Source organism: Haemaphysalis longicornis, unplaced genomic scaffold (genome assembly GCF_048455015.1).
Source record: "Haemaphysalis longicornis isolate Haplotype H1 unplaced genomic scaffold, Haemaphysalis longicornis Haplotype H1 scaffold_10, whole genome shotgun sequence".
Taxonomy (NCBI): Eukaryota; Metazoa; Arthropoda; class Arachnida; order Ixodida; family Ixodidae; genus Haemaphysalis; species Haemaphysalis longicornis.
The window spans coordinates 18,992,677-19,006,099 of record NW_027526204.1 but is presented as its reverse complement, the minus strand read 5'-3'; the positions used below and the strand labels follow the sequence as shown (position 1 = coordinate 19,006,099).

Here is a 13,423-nt window from a genome sequence, read left to right as displayed (position 1 = left end):
TTTCTTTCACAAGCTATATTAGTTTTCAAAATGGTTTTGTTTAGGTTCGGCGAATAAAATTTTTCCAACCTACATTTTTAGCTTGCGTAAGTTTCCTTCCGAATTATGCCCAGCCTGTAATACCTGTGCTGCCTTGCGCGGTAAGGTTGTAAAGTAACTCGCTTTCTTCTCCTCCGAAACCTCCACGCGTGGACTTAATGGACTTACTGAAACTAAACGTGTTTGTTGCTTTCTTTGTATTGCTCATGTTCTGTGCTTGCGGCGTTGAAGTTTCAACATGACGGACCAGAGACGACACGCAAAACCAGGCACCTTGAATGAAGCAAAGTGAGTTTGGTTTGTCGCGCGAAGCGTGTCCGGCCGCATTCAACAGGAGCCGTGGTCGCGTCTTTCCCCAGCGAAGGAAAACGCGCGAAACTCCGCGCAGTTATGCTTGGCTCATGAATGTTGGCGTCTTTTTTTTTTTTTTTTTACAGTTTATGTTGTGAAAGCGTCCTTGTATTTTTGCTTAGTCTGTGAAGCCAGCTGGGTATTTTCGGGCTGAATTTACGACCGAAGCACGCGGGCCTCTAGCGAGAGCGATCGGTTTGCACGCCGGCGTTATCTCGGTTACTGTAACAATTGTTCGTACGGTTCGTACGTTTTTTCTGTATCAACCGTTCGTGCAGGTTTCTTCGTAAAAAGTCAAGAAAAGTGTTGACAATCTGACGATAAGACGAACATATCGCCTGCGTTTCAAGCCGAATTATCCCCGTACTGCTGGCTGGGGGATGTTTTCGCACCGTCGTGCGAGTGCGGACCACAGCTGCTACTAGTATGTGGGGATTCCATCGCAGAACGATGTGATGAAATGGCGACAGTTAGCGCGTGCGCGCAGAGCTCACTAATTCGTGAGACTATATATATGTGTGCAATGCTTATTGTCGTGGGGTGGCACCTTGGAACGCAACTTTTTGACTTCACGTTCTCCTGTCAAGGCAAGCGTTTGTCCTCGGAATTCTCGCCTGCGACCTGTTTTAGGCACGCAGCAGATATTAAAGCTGAAATGATCGCGCAACACAGTTTTTTTGGGGTTGTTTCGTCCGCGTGATTCATAAACCAGAACGAATTCAAGCTCAAAGCGGAAATTGCTAACGTGCGCCCAGGTTGCTTGTGCTTTGGACAGCATTGGGCAAAAGTGCTGATTGCTTTCTTATTCCATGTGATTACAGAAAATTTGGTGCTCTGTTTGTGGAGAGCTACAGAGGAGAGCTCAGGTTTCTCGGAACGTTCAGTACTCACAGAGTGGTGAATAATTCATGCGGTGTGGCTGAAACTGTAGTCGTTTCCGAGTTATTAACGTGTCTTCCCTTATGGTTTCCCCATTTATAGTGATACAGTGCGCTTCAATTGCTCTGAAAGTACTGTCTGGCCATGCTTTCTTTCGTCAGGTGCACCTTTCTTGGACTATGCATCGCTTTTCTTCGTTGTGGCCTCGCTTCTTTTCTACTCGCATGCTTGAGCCCAATCCTTGGAATATTTTGAATTCAGAAAATGCAGTGGTGTGTTTTGGGGGAAATTTAATGTCATGATGCCTGGAGTCCTGTTTATAACAGGAATTCAAAGCCATGACACCTCGCTCAATTTGACAATTAATGTAGGGGCACTTGGCTGCTCTTAGCAAATTTGCCATTGCAGTCGCAGAATGAAGAAACGAAATTTCAGTGTTCAGCACACGTTCAGCTTCCTAACCCAAGACGTTAAGGCATCCGAATGGGAAGCTGACCGGTTTGTGACCCTGGCCTATTTGTTACCGGCCCGACCGGTTTTTTTAGACAGCGGGCTGGTTGCCGGTCCATACCTAAAACCATCCGTCATTTGCCGGTTTTTGGGCCATCGGGCCATGATTATGATAGTTTTGGTGTTTTGTAAGCGACAATTCAGCAACTACGACGATAAACATGTGCCTACAAGCTGCGCGAAGACACGTGAGCAAAGAAAACGTGTCACGTGTTTCCAGAAAATTACGTTCACATTTCCTTTTTAGATACTCTTAGTCACTTTCTGCACAAATTTTATGCTGATTTCTCACTGGGAAAACGCTACAATAACCGACATTGCATAGCAAAAAAAAAAAATACACGTGGCGTCTATTTTTCAACACGAATTCAACCTTCTGTATACCCCCCTCCCCCCCCCCCTGGAGGACCGGTTTTCTTGTGGGGGAAAGGTGGCAACCCTACGAATGACTAGCAGGTCGTTACGTGTTGTGCTGTGCACAGCTTTCAAATGAGTGCGAGAATTACGGTACTGGACTTTGATCGCTGGGGCACACATTAACACCTGTGCAACGATGTTCTTGAATGCAAGAAAAATTTACGAAACAAAAATAGGGTAACAGAAGTGCAACAAACGAGCTCTAATTGAGATGTAGAAAAATAACAGAAGGTGCAGTTTCTGCCCTTAGTACCCCAAAGCAAGAACAGTTCCTGTACACCACCAGCAAGCCATGCTGAAGGCTCGTCACTTAGCTTTAACAGTACTGAACCTGAAGAAACACATTTGAGCCCAGGATGCAGTAAATAATGCTTATCTCACGACCCAAAATGCTCTGGTGGCTGCCAAGCTCAGCATTCATCATGCCTGTGTGCAACCGACCACGTTTCCCTTGTGGTGGTCACATGTTTGCTTGAAAGGCAGTGCGGAGGGAGCACTTTAAAAAGCCCTTTGTAAAATCCTTGCGTCACATAGTGAACTTTGTCGTCTTTTCAATCTTAATTGCTGATCCTTATCGGTAAAATATTTCGGGTTATGCGTAAAAGGGCTTAGCCGTGTCGTTGTTTAACCTCTGCTTGTTTGTCACTGATTTAACGTGATTAAAACTGTGTTTCAGCATGTCCTGAATGGTTTTGTGTATGCTAAGTTCGGTTGTTTCTAGTGTGGTTTTTCCTCCTCTGTTTGTTTAGATGTCTCTAGTGCTGCTGTCAATTGCATGCCCCAAGTTGGAAAGCCATGTCTGTCTGTTATTTGCTAAACCCACGATTGCTGGACGAGTCATTTTGGTGTCAGCGTTTGGAAGCCTGTGCTCGTTAGCTTTGTGTATAATGCTATTACCTCCTTTGCAGCCATGAACAGACCTGCTTCATCAGCAGTTGATCTTGTAGCAGCATGCCATACTAAAAGAGCGGAGACGCAGGTAAAACAGCAGTAGAAGCAATGTGAACCTACCGATTCTGAGAGAAACAGCAAGAAACAGGAAGCTCTTGCAGTACCAATGCACTCACCTGTCGATTGGCCCTCAAAATTTCATTTTCATTTTTAAGACAAGAGCTTTAGACCTCTATGTTTTAAGGTGGTGTTGTGAGCACATAAAAACACGTTATGGCTTTGGTTGAAGATCTCCAAATGTGAGCTTCAGTCAGTGTTGATGGCCCACTTCAAATGGGTAAGATTTTTCCTTAAAAAAACACATTTTTCATGCTTCGTGAAGTGCTATAAATAACTGTCATCTATTTAGCCCAGAAAATGCTCGAATGAATTTACAAGGCGTAATAGGATGATTTGTATCGTTTAATAAATCATTTTCTCCCATGACACAGCAACGGAGCCATGTGAAGAACATGCTATCTACTGCAAATAAGGTGACAGACAGACAGAATAACTTTATTTGGCCACAGCTGGGACGATTAGGCCTGCCACCTCTTCTCTGTCGTCCAACGGGCAGCAGAGCCCCTTTTGGATGGAGGTCCCATTTTGTAACCCAAGCAGGCCATGTCTTCTTGAACTTCAGGTGTTGGGGTCATGCAGGGTCGCCTTTCAGTGCTCTTCGCTGGTGATGGTCAGGAGGATGGGATAAGACCGTATCCTTAAAAGTGAAATGCTAAAAATGTTGGGGAATTGAACTTGCTTAACCACGACTGAAATGGTGGGGGATTATTAAGAGGGGATTTTTATACCATAGTAATCAAGCAGGTAATCTTATGGTATTTGTAAGTGTTGAACCCTCTCAAACGCGTGCAGGGTGCTGTGGGGCCAGTCAGCAGAAGTGGCGGACTCAACAAGGTTCCGTCATTCACGGTCACTCCAGGGTCCATAGCACCAACCCCCATGTGTCCATCCTGTTCGTGCCCTGTCAGTGCTGGATGGACTTCAGCCCTGCGTGGATGATTTGCAGCCCTGGTGTAGACTGGTTACGTGAGGCTGTGTTGCATGCACTCTTGCAGACCCTGACCACAGGTGTCAATGCTTGCGCTGTTTTGTGGGGCAGATTCAGACGTTCAAGTGTGTGTGTTTTCCAGTGGTGCATGGTCCTTGCCCGTTAAGCAGGCAACACGAATGAATGTGAAGTAACATCTTTCTTTCACAGGAAATTATTTTTTGAACTTGTCTCCACAAAACAAGCAAACTCAGCTTGACAACGCTCGTTTGATAGTCGTCTGGGTGCTAGTTAAAATATGTTTACCAGCGGAGCTGTCTCACAAGCCGTCACTTTGGTGTTGCAGAAAAAAATACCAAGAAAATGCTCCAACATATTTACACTATATACAGTACTTGTACTGACGACAGCAAAGGCTGAGGCACAGCAACATCTGAATGTTGTTGAGCCTCCTCTTCATAAAGTGCCTTCGTCATCACTGTCTCCATGACAACCCCTGGCACTGACGAGTCATGGGACCATGTCCGACGTGGGGTCATTGTAAGGCTTGAGTGAAACAACGTATGTTGGTGCGCGAGTCGAGTGCTGAGGGTTGTACAGGTGATATCTCATGTCAGATCAGTGGTCTGGGTCCAGAGTAACGGGGCAGTAGCTTGCACAACAGCCCTACGTGTCGAATCGGTGTCTACGGAAGTACCAAAGACCTATGAGTAAACTGTACATCTGTGGCGGCTCTCGTAGGTGGATTTTCGTGAGGAGTGCGACACTGTGAGGTGATCACAGGCAAACCGGTGAGCAGAGGCTGCACAGGCAATGGCTTCGTGCACATACACAGTAGTGGAGATGCCAGAAGAAGGCAGCAAGGTGTCTAAGGGCAGAGTGGGTTGTCGACCATACAAAAGATGGAAGGGAGAGTAGCCGGTGGTGTCGGGACGTGAAGAATTATAGCAAATGTAACGTAGGGTAAGGCAACGTCCCAATCGCAATGGTCAGGTGAAACTTACATTGACATGTGTGCGAGGGTGCGGTTAAGTCTGTCTATAAGACCGTTGGTTTGTGGGGGATACGCAGTTGATAGCGTGTGTTGCATTGGGCAAAACCGAAGGAGGCTGTCGACAACTCAACAAAAAGCAGGGACTGCAGTTTTTGAGGAGTTGACGTGGGGCACTGTGGTGGAGGATGACATTGTACAAAAGTCCTAAGTGCTTCGGGTTGATAAGGCCCTGGTAATAACAGTCACTGTGATAATATATCAAAATATAATTAAATATGGTACCTAAAATATGTTACCTTACAATGGTATGGTATGATACCATTATAATACCTCAGTAACCAGAGATTTGCTGATGACGTTGCCAGCAGTAACAAATGGCATAGCAAGGCTAAGCTGTGTGTGTGCGTTGGGCCGTGTACCAGGTAGAAAAGGAAGAAAGAAGGTGGAATGCAAGTTATGCTGGCGGAAGCATCGCAGTATGGCTCACATTGAGGTGCACTTGGGCTTTGGAACAAAATTTGGTACTGCCTGTGGCGTAGTTTTACTGTTAAGAATTGAAAGTGATAGCACAGGTCATTCACAAAAAGAAAAATGGTATTGCATTGAGAAGGGATAGCTGTCCAGCTGTCAAGTTCTTGCCAGTGGATGAGCTCATTTTGTGGCACCAAGAAACTGCTGCAAAGCAAGTTCTCTCATGAAGTACCTGTTTGCCAAGGTGTTTAAATGGTTTTTCATAACATTTAAATGCAGCTGGTTAAGTTCCATTCTGTGCTGGGTCTGCCTGTGTGGTAAACACAGCCTGCAGGACGAGTGTGAGTGGCATAGTGGTAGTCAATCTTCACTGTCCACTGTTTGCAGTTTGACTCATCAATCAGAAACAACTCCAACAGGTAGCTTGGTACGACAGCTTTTCTGCCTATTTTTCGGATTCCACCAAAACACAGATGAAAAATGCAGTTGTTTTCTAGTTTATGTTGCAGCAAAGGTGCTAACACCATCCTGTGCGAAGCGGTGTTGTCCCTGGCCAATGCTTATAGACGGTATTCACATAAAAGTTAAGTGGGCGATTTCTTCTTTTGGCAACACTGAATACCGTCATGACAGTGCCTGCTGTGTCACCAGATGCATCTGCATCTTCAGAAAAAGCAAGAAATAGGCCCTGGCATCTGTCGTCTGCACCGGGTGGTTACCACCCGATTCCCGGCCATGGCATCAATAGGTGTGAATAATTGCAGTGATCTTTCGTGGTGACGCTCTACTCGCCCTTGAGAACTCCGCATCACCACCGGAGAATGGAGCCGTGGTCGCAAAAAAAAGTGCACACGATGTGCACGAAATGCCTATGCTGCAGCGCAGTTGCCTGCAAACACGGATATCAAAAACGGTGTGCTTGCACCTTGCCCATGGCATATTTGTTCAATAGAGAAGCCAAATAATGCTTCTCAAAAAACTGCGACCTTTCACGCCTACGCTGATTGAGAGATAAAACAGTAGTGTACCAGTGAGCGCTTTATTAGCTGGAAGACTATATCTATTGGCTAGTGGCCGAAGGAGAAGGTGCTCACATGGAGCTGAGCAATCAGTAGCCGATACCAAACACGGCACCTGGCAGTCGGCTGATCTCTGCCAACGACTTCACTAGTGTCTCGTGACATTTAGGCTCCTACAGCTGCGCTAAACTGTACTTGACGTCGAGGTAATGCTTTTGAGCTCAGCGAGACAGAATACTGCTGGTGGTGACATGCTGCCACCCAACAGTGCTGCTACAGCGCTCACTTTGCAGCCTTTAAGCCACGACCAACTTGTATTCGCTCGTAGGGAAGTTGGGGTTACATTGCAGCACATGGTTGTCAATCCGATGAAAGGAACAGCCACACTCTCCGCGTAACCAACGTTAGCACAGCACACTCAGGATTCACAACTGCCTGCACTGCAAACAGCCCATGCATAGGACGTTGCCTTAAGGGGTATCCACACGACGGAGAAATCTGCCATTTGGCTCCTAGGAGTGCGCATCACGTGACCCCTACGTCACGGTTTCTTTCCAGCACACCACTCCTATCGGAGGTCGGAGCTTCTGCTTGCGAGCTACAAACGATCTGATGCTTGGCGGCGGAAGCGGCGGGATTTCGTCTGCTCGTCGGACAGCTGGCCGCGGCTCAAGTTCTAGAGCAGTTGCAAGAACTCTAGTCTTATTGCTTCTTATTACAATGGACGTGAAAATGCGCTGCGCACACTACAGGCGCACTGAGCAAGCCGGGTATACCACCAGCACGGTCGCTGGGCGAGCAGCGGACGCGGCCGTGAAGTGGCGCAGGTAGCTCGAGCAATAGCTTGTTATCGCTCCCCAAGGTGCAAACAGAGCTGCACATACGAGAAAGGGGGTAATGATGTGATGGAAAGTCGCATTAAAAATCGCCATCTGCGCCACTTGCGAAAGTGGCAATCGAATATTCGCTGCAGTGTTAAGCCTATCATCTGCATGCGAGCCCGTAGGCGGACCGGCTGGCTGCTCCCAGTGCATGAACCTCCACCCACTGCCTCGTGCATCGCGTGCCGTTCTCTGCCTGGGGCAGCGCCTGCATCGCGTCCACGGCCAATTTTTGGGCGGCTGACAGGATCAGTACATAGGGGCTTTAGCACAAATTGCCGCCGTAGCGGAATCGGCAGTGCTACTGCAGCTCTGCTTTAGAGATCATCATCATCATCATCATCACCAGCCTATCTACGCCCACTGCAGGGCAAAGGCCTCTCCCATTATTCTCCAATTACCTCAGTCCTGTGCCAACTGTGACCAATTTATCCCCGCAAACTTCTTGATCTCATCTGCCCATTTAACTTTCTGCTGCCCCCTGCAACGCTTGCCTTCTCTAGGGATCCACTCTGTTACCCTTAATGACCAGCGGTTATCTTGCTTTCGCATTACATGCCCTGCCCACCTCCATTTCTTCTTCTTAATTTCTACTAATATGTCTTTAACACCAGTTTGCTCCCTGACCCACTCCGCTCTCTTCTTGTCCCTTAATGTTACACCTATCATTTTCCGCTCCATTGCCCGCTGAGTAGTTCTCAATTTAAGTTGAACCCTCTTAGTGAGCCTCCCAGTTTCTGCCCCGTAGGTGAGTACCGGTAAGATACAGCTGTCATACACTTTCTTCTTCATAGGTGAGTACCGGTAAGATACAGCTGTCATACACTTTCTTCTTCATTGACAATGGTAGGCTGCCATTCATTATCTGAGAATGTCTGCCATATGCACTCCACCCCATCCTTATCCTTATAATTATCTCTGCCTCATGGTTGGGATCCGGGGTCACAACTTGGCCTCAGTAGATATATTCGCTTACCACTTCGACTACCTCGCCCCCTATCCCAAACTGCTGTGCTTTCCCGAGGTTGTTGATCGTTACTTTGGTTTTCTGCATATTAATTTTCAGGCCCACGGTTCTACTCTGTTCGTCCTGTGCGGAAAGCATGCTTTGCAATTCGTCCCCCGAGTTACTTAGCAGGGCAACGTCATGAGCAAATCTGAGGTTACTGAGGTATTCGCCATTAACGCTTATTCCCACCAAATTGAAGCAAAAGGTTCACTCCACCCCAGGCCATCTACCAAGAGGTTGCCACCCTGCTGCAGGACGACGCCGGCAAACTTTTGCAGGTGTTCACGGATGGCTCCTTGCAACAGTCGATGGGTAGAGCCGGAGTCGCCTGCAAGGCCCTGGAACATGGCACCAGCCAGATGTGCACCCTGCCTTCTCGGCCTCATCCACCCACGCAGAGCTGGCTGGACTTCACTTGGCTACGGATCTTCTAGAGCGCGGGACCCAGGTCTGGGGGGGGGGGGGGGGGGAGGTGGGTGGCCGTCATCCTGACTGACTCCCGGTCTGCCCTCCTCCGTCTGCAAGCTGCCGACCAGCCAGGCAGTTCCAGCGGCTACGTAAAGCAGTCACTGGCAGCCAAGCTTCATGCGGTGGAGGCCCAAGGGTGTCCGCTGCAACTTCACTGACTGCCGTCGCATGTGGACATCATGAGCAATGAGGTAGCAGATGCCCTGGTCAAGGGTGTTGCTCACCAGGAAGGGGTTCCAGCCTCTTGGAATGTGGTGTCATTCGACGCTGCAAGGACTATCCTGGCCCGGGTGGTGGAGGCCCTGCATCAAGATGCCCGAGCGGTCAGTCGTCGGGCCCCGCAGGTCCTGCCTGGACGCATTAGAAGAGACGCCCGGTCGCTCCTGCTTCTCCTGCGGCCTAATTGCTGCAACGTGGGAGGGCGTCCCCCACTTGTGGCGACTGCCGAGAGCCCGAGACGCTCGAGCACTCGCTGTGCTCTTACCGCCAGCATGACATCGCCTGCCCTACAGCAACTCAGTGCACCAAGCCACAAGCTGGAAGACTTCCTGTTCCCAACGGGTCCGGGCACCTTCCAACGGGAGGTCTCCCAGCACCTCCTGAACTTCCTGGTTGTCACAGGACTAGTGCGACATTTGTAGCCGTTGAGCCTTGGACCTGACGAATGCGACATAGACTGTCCCCACTTACCTCCCCTTCTTCCCTCTCTTTCTCTCATCCTATCCTTTGAAACCCCCTTCCCTTCCGTGGACTGGGTTGTATGAGGGTGAACTCCCCGTTGAGTTCAACAATATTCCCAGTTGTTTTCTCTTCCCTGCTTCCTCGATAAATCACCACCACCACCACCGAGGAGATCTCATACGTGACGTCGGTAACTTTGCGCAAGACGGGAAATGAACCACAGTAGCAGGGCAGTTTTTCAGAAAGCCCGACACAGCGGGTAGGCTTCCAGAGGACGACAAAGGATCCCAGAGCGAAGTGCGCTACCCGGTGTCTCCACTCATAAATCGTTTTCTGATAAGCCTGGGAGGAACAAAGCCGGTTTCGAGCAATCTTTTTAGCATGATCAGCGCGAGCACCTGTGTCGCAGGTGTACTCCGATCGCACTGAGGGTTGGTCAGTTGGCTGAGATATAAGGGCTTAGTGGTAGGGTGGGCTCATGGCCATAAAGGAGGTAGAATGGCGAATAGCCAGCTGTATCATGCCGTGAGGAATTATAAGCAAACGTCTCGTAAGGCAGCATGATGTCCCAGTTGCGGTGATCCGCGTAAACGCAGCAGTAAAGCATATTGGTCGGGGTTCGGTCATGGATCGAAGGCATATCGGTCAGGGTTCGGTAAGTCCGTTAGTCTCAGGATGGTATGGTGTAGTTATCTTATGTCTAGTAGAAGAGGATCGGAGGATGTCTCCACCGACTTGACAGAGAAAGTAACGTCCACGGTCAGTGAGCAATTGACATGGAGCCCCATGCTGTAGAATGACATCCAGAAGAAGGAAATCTGCCACATCAGTAGCACAGCTAGTCAGCAAAGCACGCGTGATGGCGTAGCGTACGGCGTAATCCGTCGCAACAGCAATCCACTTGTTTCCCGATGTCGACTGGGTAAGAGGGCCAAGCAAGTCCAAACCAACCCGAAAAAAGGTTCTACCGGGATGTCGAGCGGCTTTTGCGTTCCCGCAGGAAGCAATGCTGGTGTCTTGTGGTGCTGACACTAATCAAAAGAACTCGCGTATCTGCAGATGGAACAGTAGAGGCCAGGCCCAAAAAAAGGGGGCGTATGAGCTCATACGTGCCAGAAATGCAGAGGTGACCAGCAGTAGGCGTGTCGTGAAGCTGCTAGAAGACAGTGGAGTGCAGGTGCACAGGGACTGTGAGCAAAAGTTCAGGCCCATCAGGATGGATATTGCGACGATATAAAATGTTGTTGTGAAGCACAAACATTCCCATCGGCGCGTCAGGTGAGGCAGAGTTGACGTCGATGATTTAACGTGCTGGCAGTACAGATGACACGAACCATGGTGAACAACGAGGAATGATCTGTTTACATAATTTACATGGCAGCCTTAAGATAACGCGCGCAGGGACCCCGCCACTTCATCGTCCTTGTCTTCTGTCTTGAGCCATGGCAGTATGGGGTATTAGCCGCCAATGTGTCCCGTGACATCACCCCCACAGTTGATGACGACCGTCCCGGTCAGAGCCGATTGACAAGGTGATGATTGTGACGCAGATGGGGAATGCGATGGAGATATACAATGAGAAATTGCTTGCCGGTTGACGATGACGTGCTTGGTGATGCCAGGCCCGCAACACCGGTGCCTTCAGCGGCGCTGAAGTGTCGAAGGTTGTCGGAGCCACGTTGGACGAGAGGGCTGGGGACACATTTTCGGTTTGTCTCGTCACAGCTTGTTTTGACAGCTCTTGATTGGCTTCTCACAGGCTGAGGCCACGAGGCGGGGAATGTGGTCGAGTTGTGGTCATGGCGGTGCTGGGGCTGCCTGACATGGCCCACGTACCATCGACGGTCGCGTCCATTCTGAGGCGGTGTGACGCTGTGGCCAGGATAGGGATGATGGACCCGCACTCTCCACTAAAAGATGTTACCAGGTGAGGATGCCGTAGAAAAATGTATTTGTGGTATTCACAACACAAGAGGCAGGGCACCACTAGCACACACCGAGGAATGCGAAACCATCACACCTTGTCCTCCTCTTCTACAGGAACCCGTTGCACAATCCCTGTTTGTGGAAATTGTGGCAAATCTGTAAGCATATAGTTTCTTAGTCGACTGTTGGTACCTCGTGTCAATTATATATATATATATATATATATATATTATGGGGTCGCCTTATTCGCTCAGCCTGGCAAGCGGGCTTCGCCTAGCGGCTCCCGCGCGAGAAACTTAGCGATCCCAACCCGCGGCGCGCAGGACAGCGGCCACGGCGGGTTCGGGCGAAAACGTAGACCTGAACTCTATCAAACACATTTATTAAACTAAAAAGTACAAAAAAACATGCTGGCTAATCTTATTAGGCTAATATAAAAAAGAGAGAAAAGGTCGGTCAGGCTTACCCGGGCTGGGGGCGCTCCAACGGAGAACAAAGACCCTGGTCGACGGAGCGGGGGTGGCCTTTGTCCGCTTTCCTCCGTGGTCAGGACCCGAGAGAGCGTTCCCTCGGGTTTTTTGGCGGAAAACAGAAGACGACACCACCCCCCACTTCCTCCGCTCCCTCGACGGACAGCAGCGCGCCCCGCGGGCTACGCGGTGCACGGGAAAACGAAACAGCCGTGTCTCGCCTCCCGCCGCTCAGGCGCGCCGCGACACCCGTCGCGAGAGCGGGACCTCCTTGGAGGATTGCGGGAATAATTCAGCATTCCCACAATATATATATGGTTAGGAAATGAGGGGCTTGCTGAGGAAATACAGAAAGATAGGTTGACAGTCTACAACGCCAAAGGAGGCATAGGGGTATGGCTAGACATTTTTTTTACTGTGGTTAGTTAAATCAACATTTTTAAATTTATATAAGAAGGAAAGAAAGGAAAAAAAAACCGCCCAAGTGGAGACTGAACCCATGCCTTTCTATATAATGTATAATATATGTATTTATATAGATATACATACACACTCGGCATAGAACAAGACGATGAACGGGTAACAAAATGACATTTTGACGCTTCCATTTCAGCTTGGAACAAGCCTATATATTATGTTGATAGATAGTTTATTGCACGTCATAGTGGCACAAGGGTTTCATTGCCGTCCTAAGCACGTAGTGCTTGTGGGAAGGCAGGCAGAACAACAGCACCTGACCAGATGGGCAGTAGAGGGGATTTTGTGGATGGGGAACAAAGTAAAAGCAGTAACAGAAAAAAAAGGATCTCAATAACTAGCAGCCATATATAAAGAAAAGAAAGTAATGTGACAAAAAAGGAAAGCGGTATCATGAAGATAAATGCGTACTGGATTAGTACAGTTGAAAAAAAAAGAAAAGAAAAAGCAGTAAAAAAAGACAAGCAAATGAAAGATAAAACGTATATCAACGCTATACAACAAAGCATTTTTGCACACGAGTCAATAACAATCACAGTTCATTGTCATCTGCAAGAAATGTGTCCTAGCACGTTATGACAAAAGCAGGCACCATTTATAGTCTTCCTAACATTTTCTAGGCTGGATGTGTTACTTCCGAAGGAAGGGTAATAAATAAAAACGGCACATAATAATCACATCTTCTCTTTCCATAATTATTAAAAACACGTGGGATAAAGTATCGCCCTGGGTAAAGTATCGCTCTGCGTGTCGCAGTAGCCTGCCGTTTTTCACGGATGATTTATATTCGGTGTGATAATATCATGTAGTCAGGACAATATAGCCGCACAGTTCACGGAAATGTAACACCTGTAATTCATTCATTACCTCGGCAGTTTTGAAGTCATGCAAT

The 13,423-nt window shown here is 48.6% G+C and overlaps 1 protein-coding gene across 5 annotated transcripts in view; it reads left to right on the top strand.

The window, feature by feature from the left end:
* The first annotated feature begins 162 nt into the window (after positions 1-162).
* LOC144158260 (uncharacterized) overlaps positions 163-13,423 on the top strand; it is a 28,180-nt gene continuing 14,919 nt past the window's right edge. For 2 of the 5 annotated variants that reach the window (XM_077689016.1, XM_077689015.1), the window contains exons 1-2: positions 166-327; positions 4,000-4,173. In XM_077689016.1, coding sequence (XP_077545142.1) covers positions 318-327; positions 4,000-4,173 — 184 coding nt within the window. In that variant the 5' untranslated portion in view covers positions 166-317. Of the gene's footprint in view, positions 328-3,999; positions 4,174-11,417; positions 11,586-13,423 lie in introns of those variants that run through there. The other 3 variants (XM_077689018.1, XM_077689017.1, XM_077689019.1) reach the window with 2 other exon arrangements.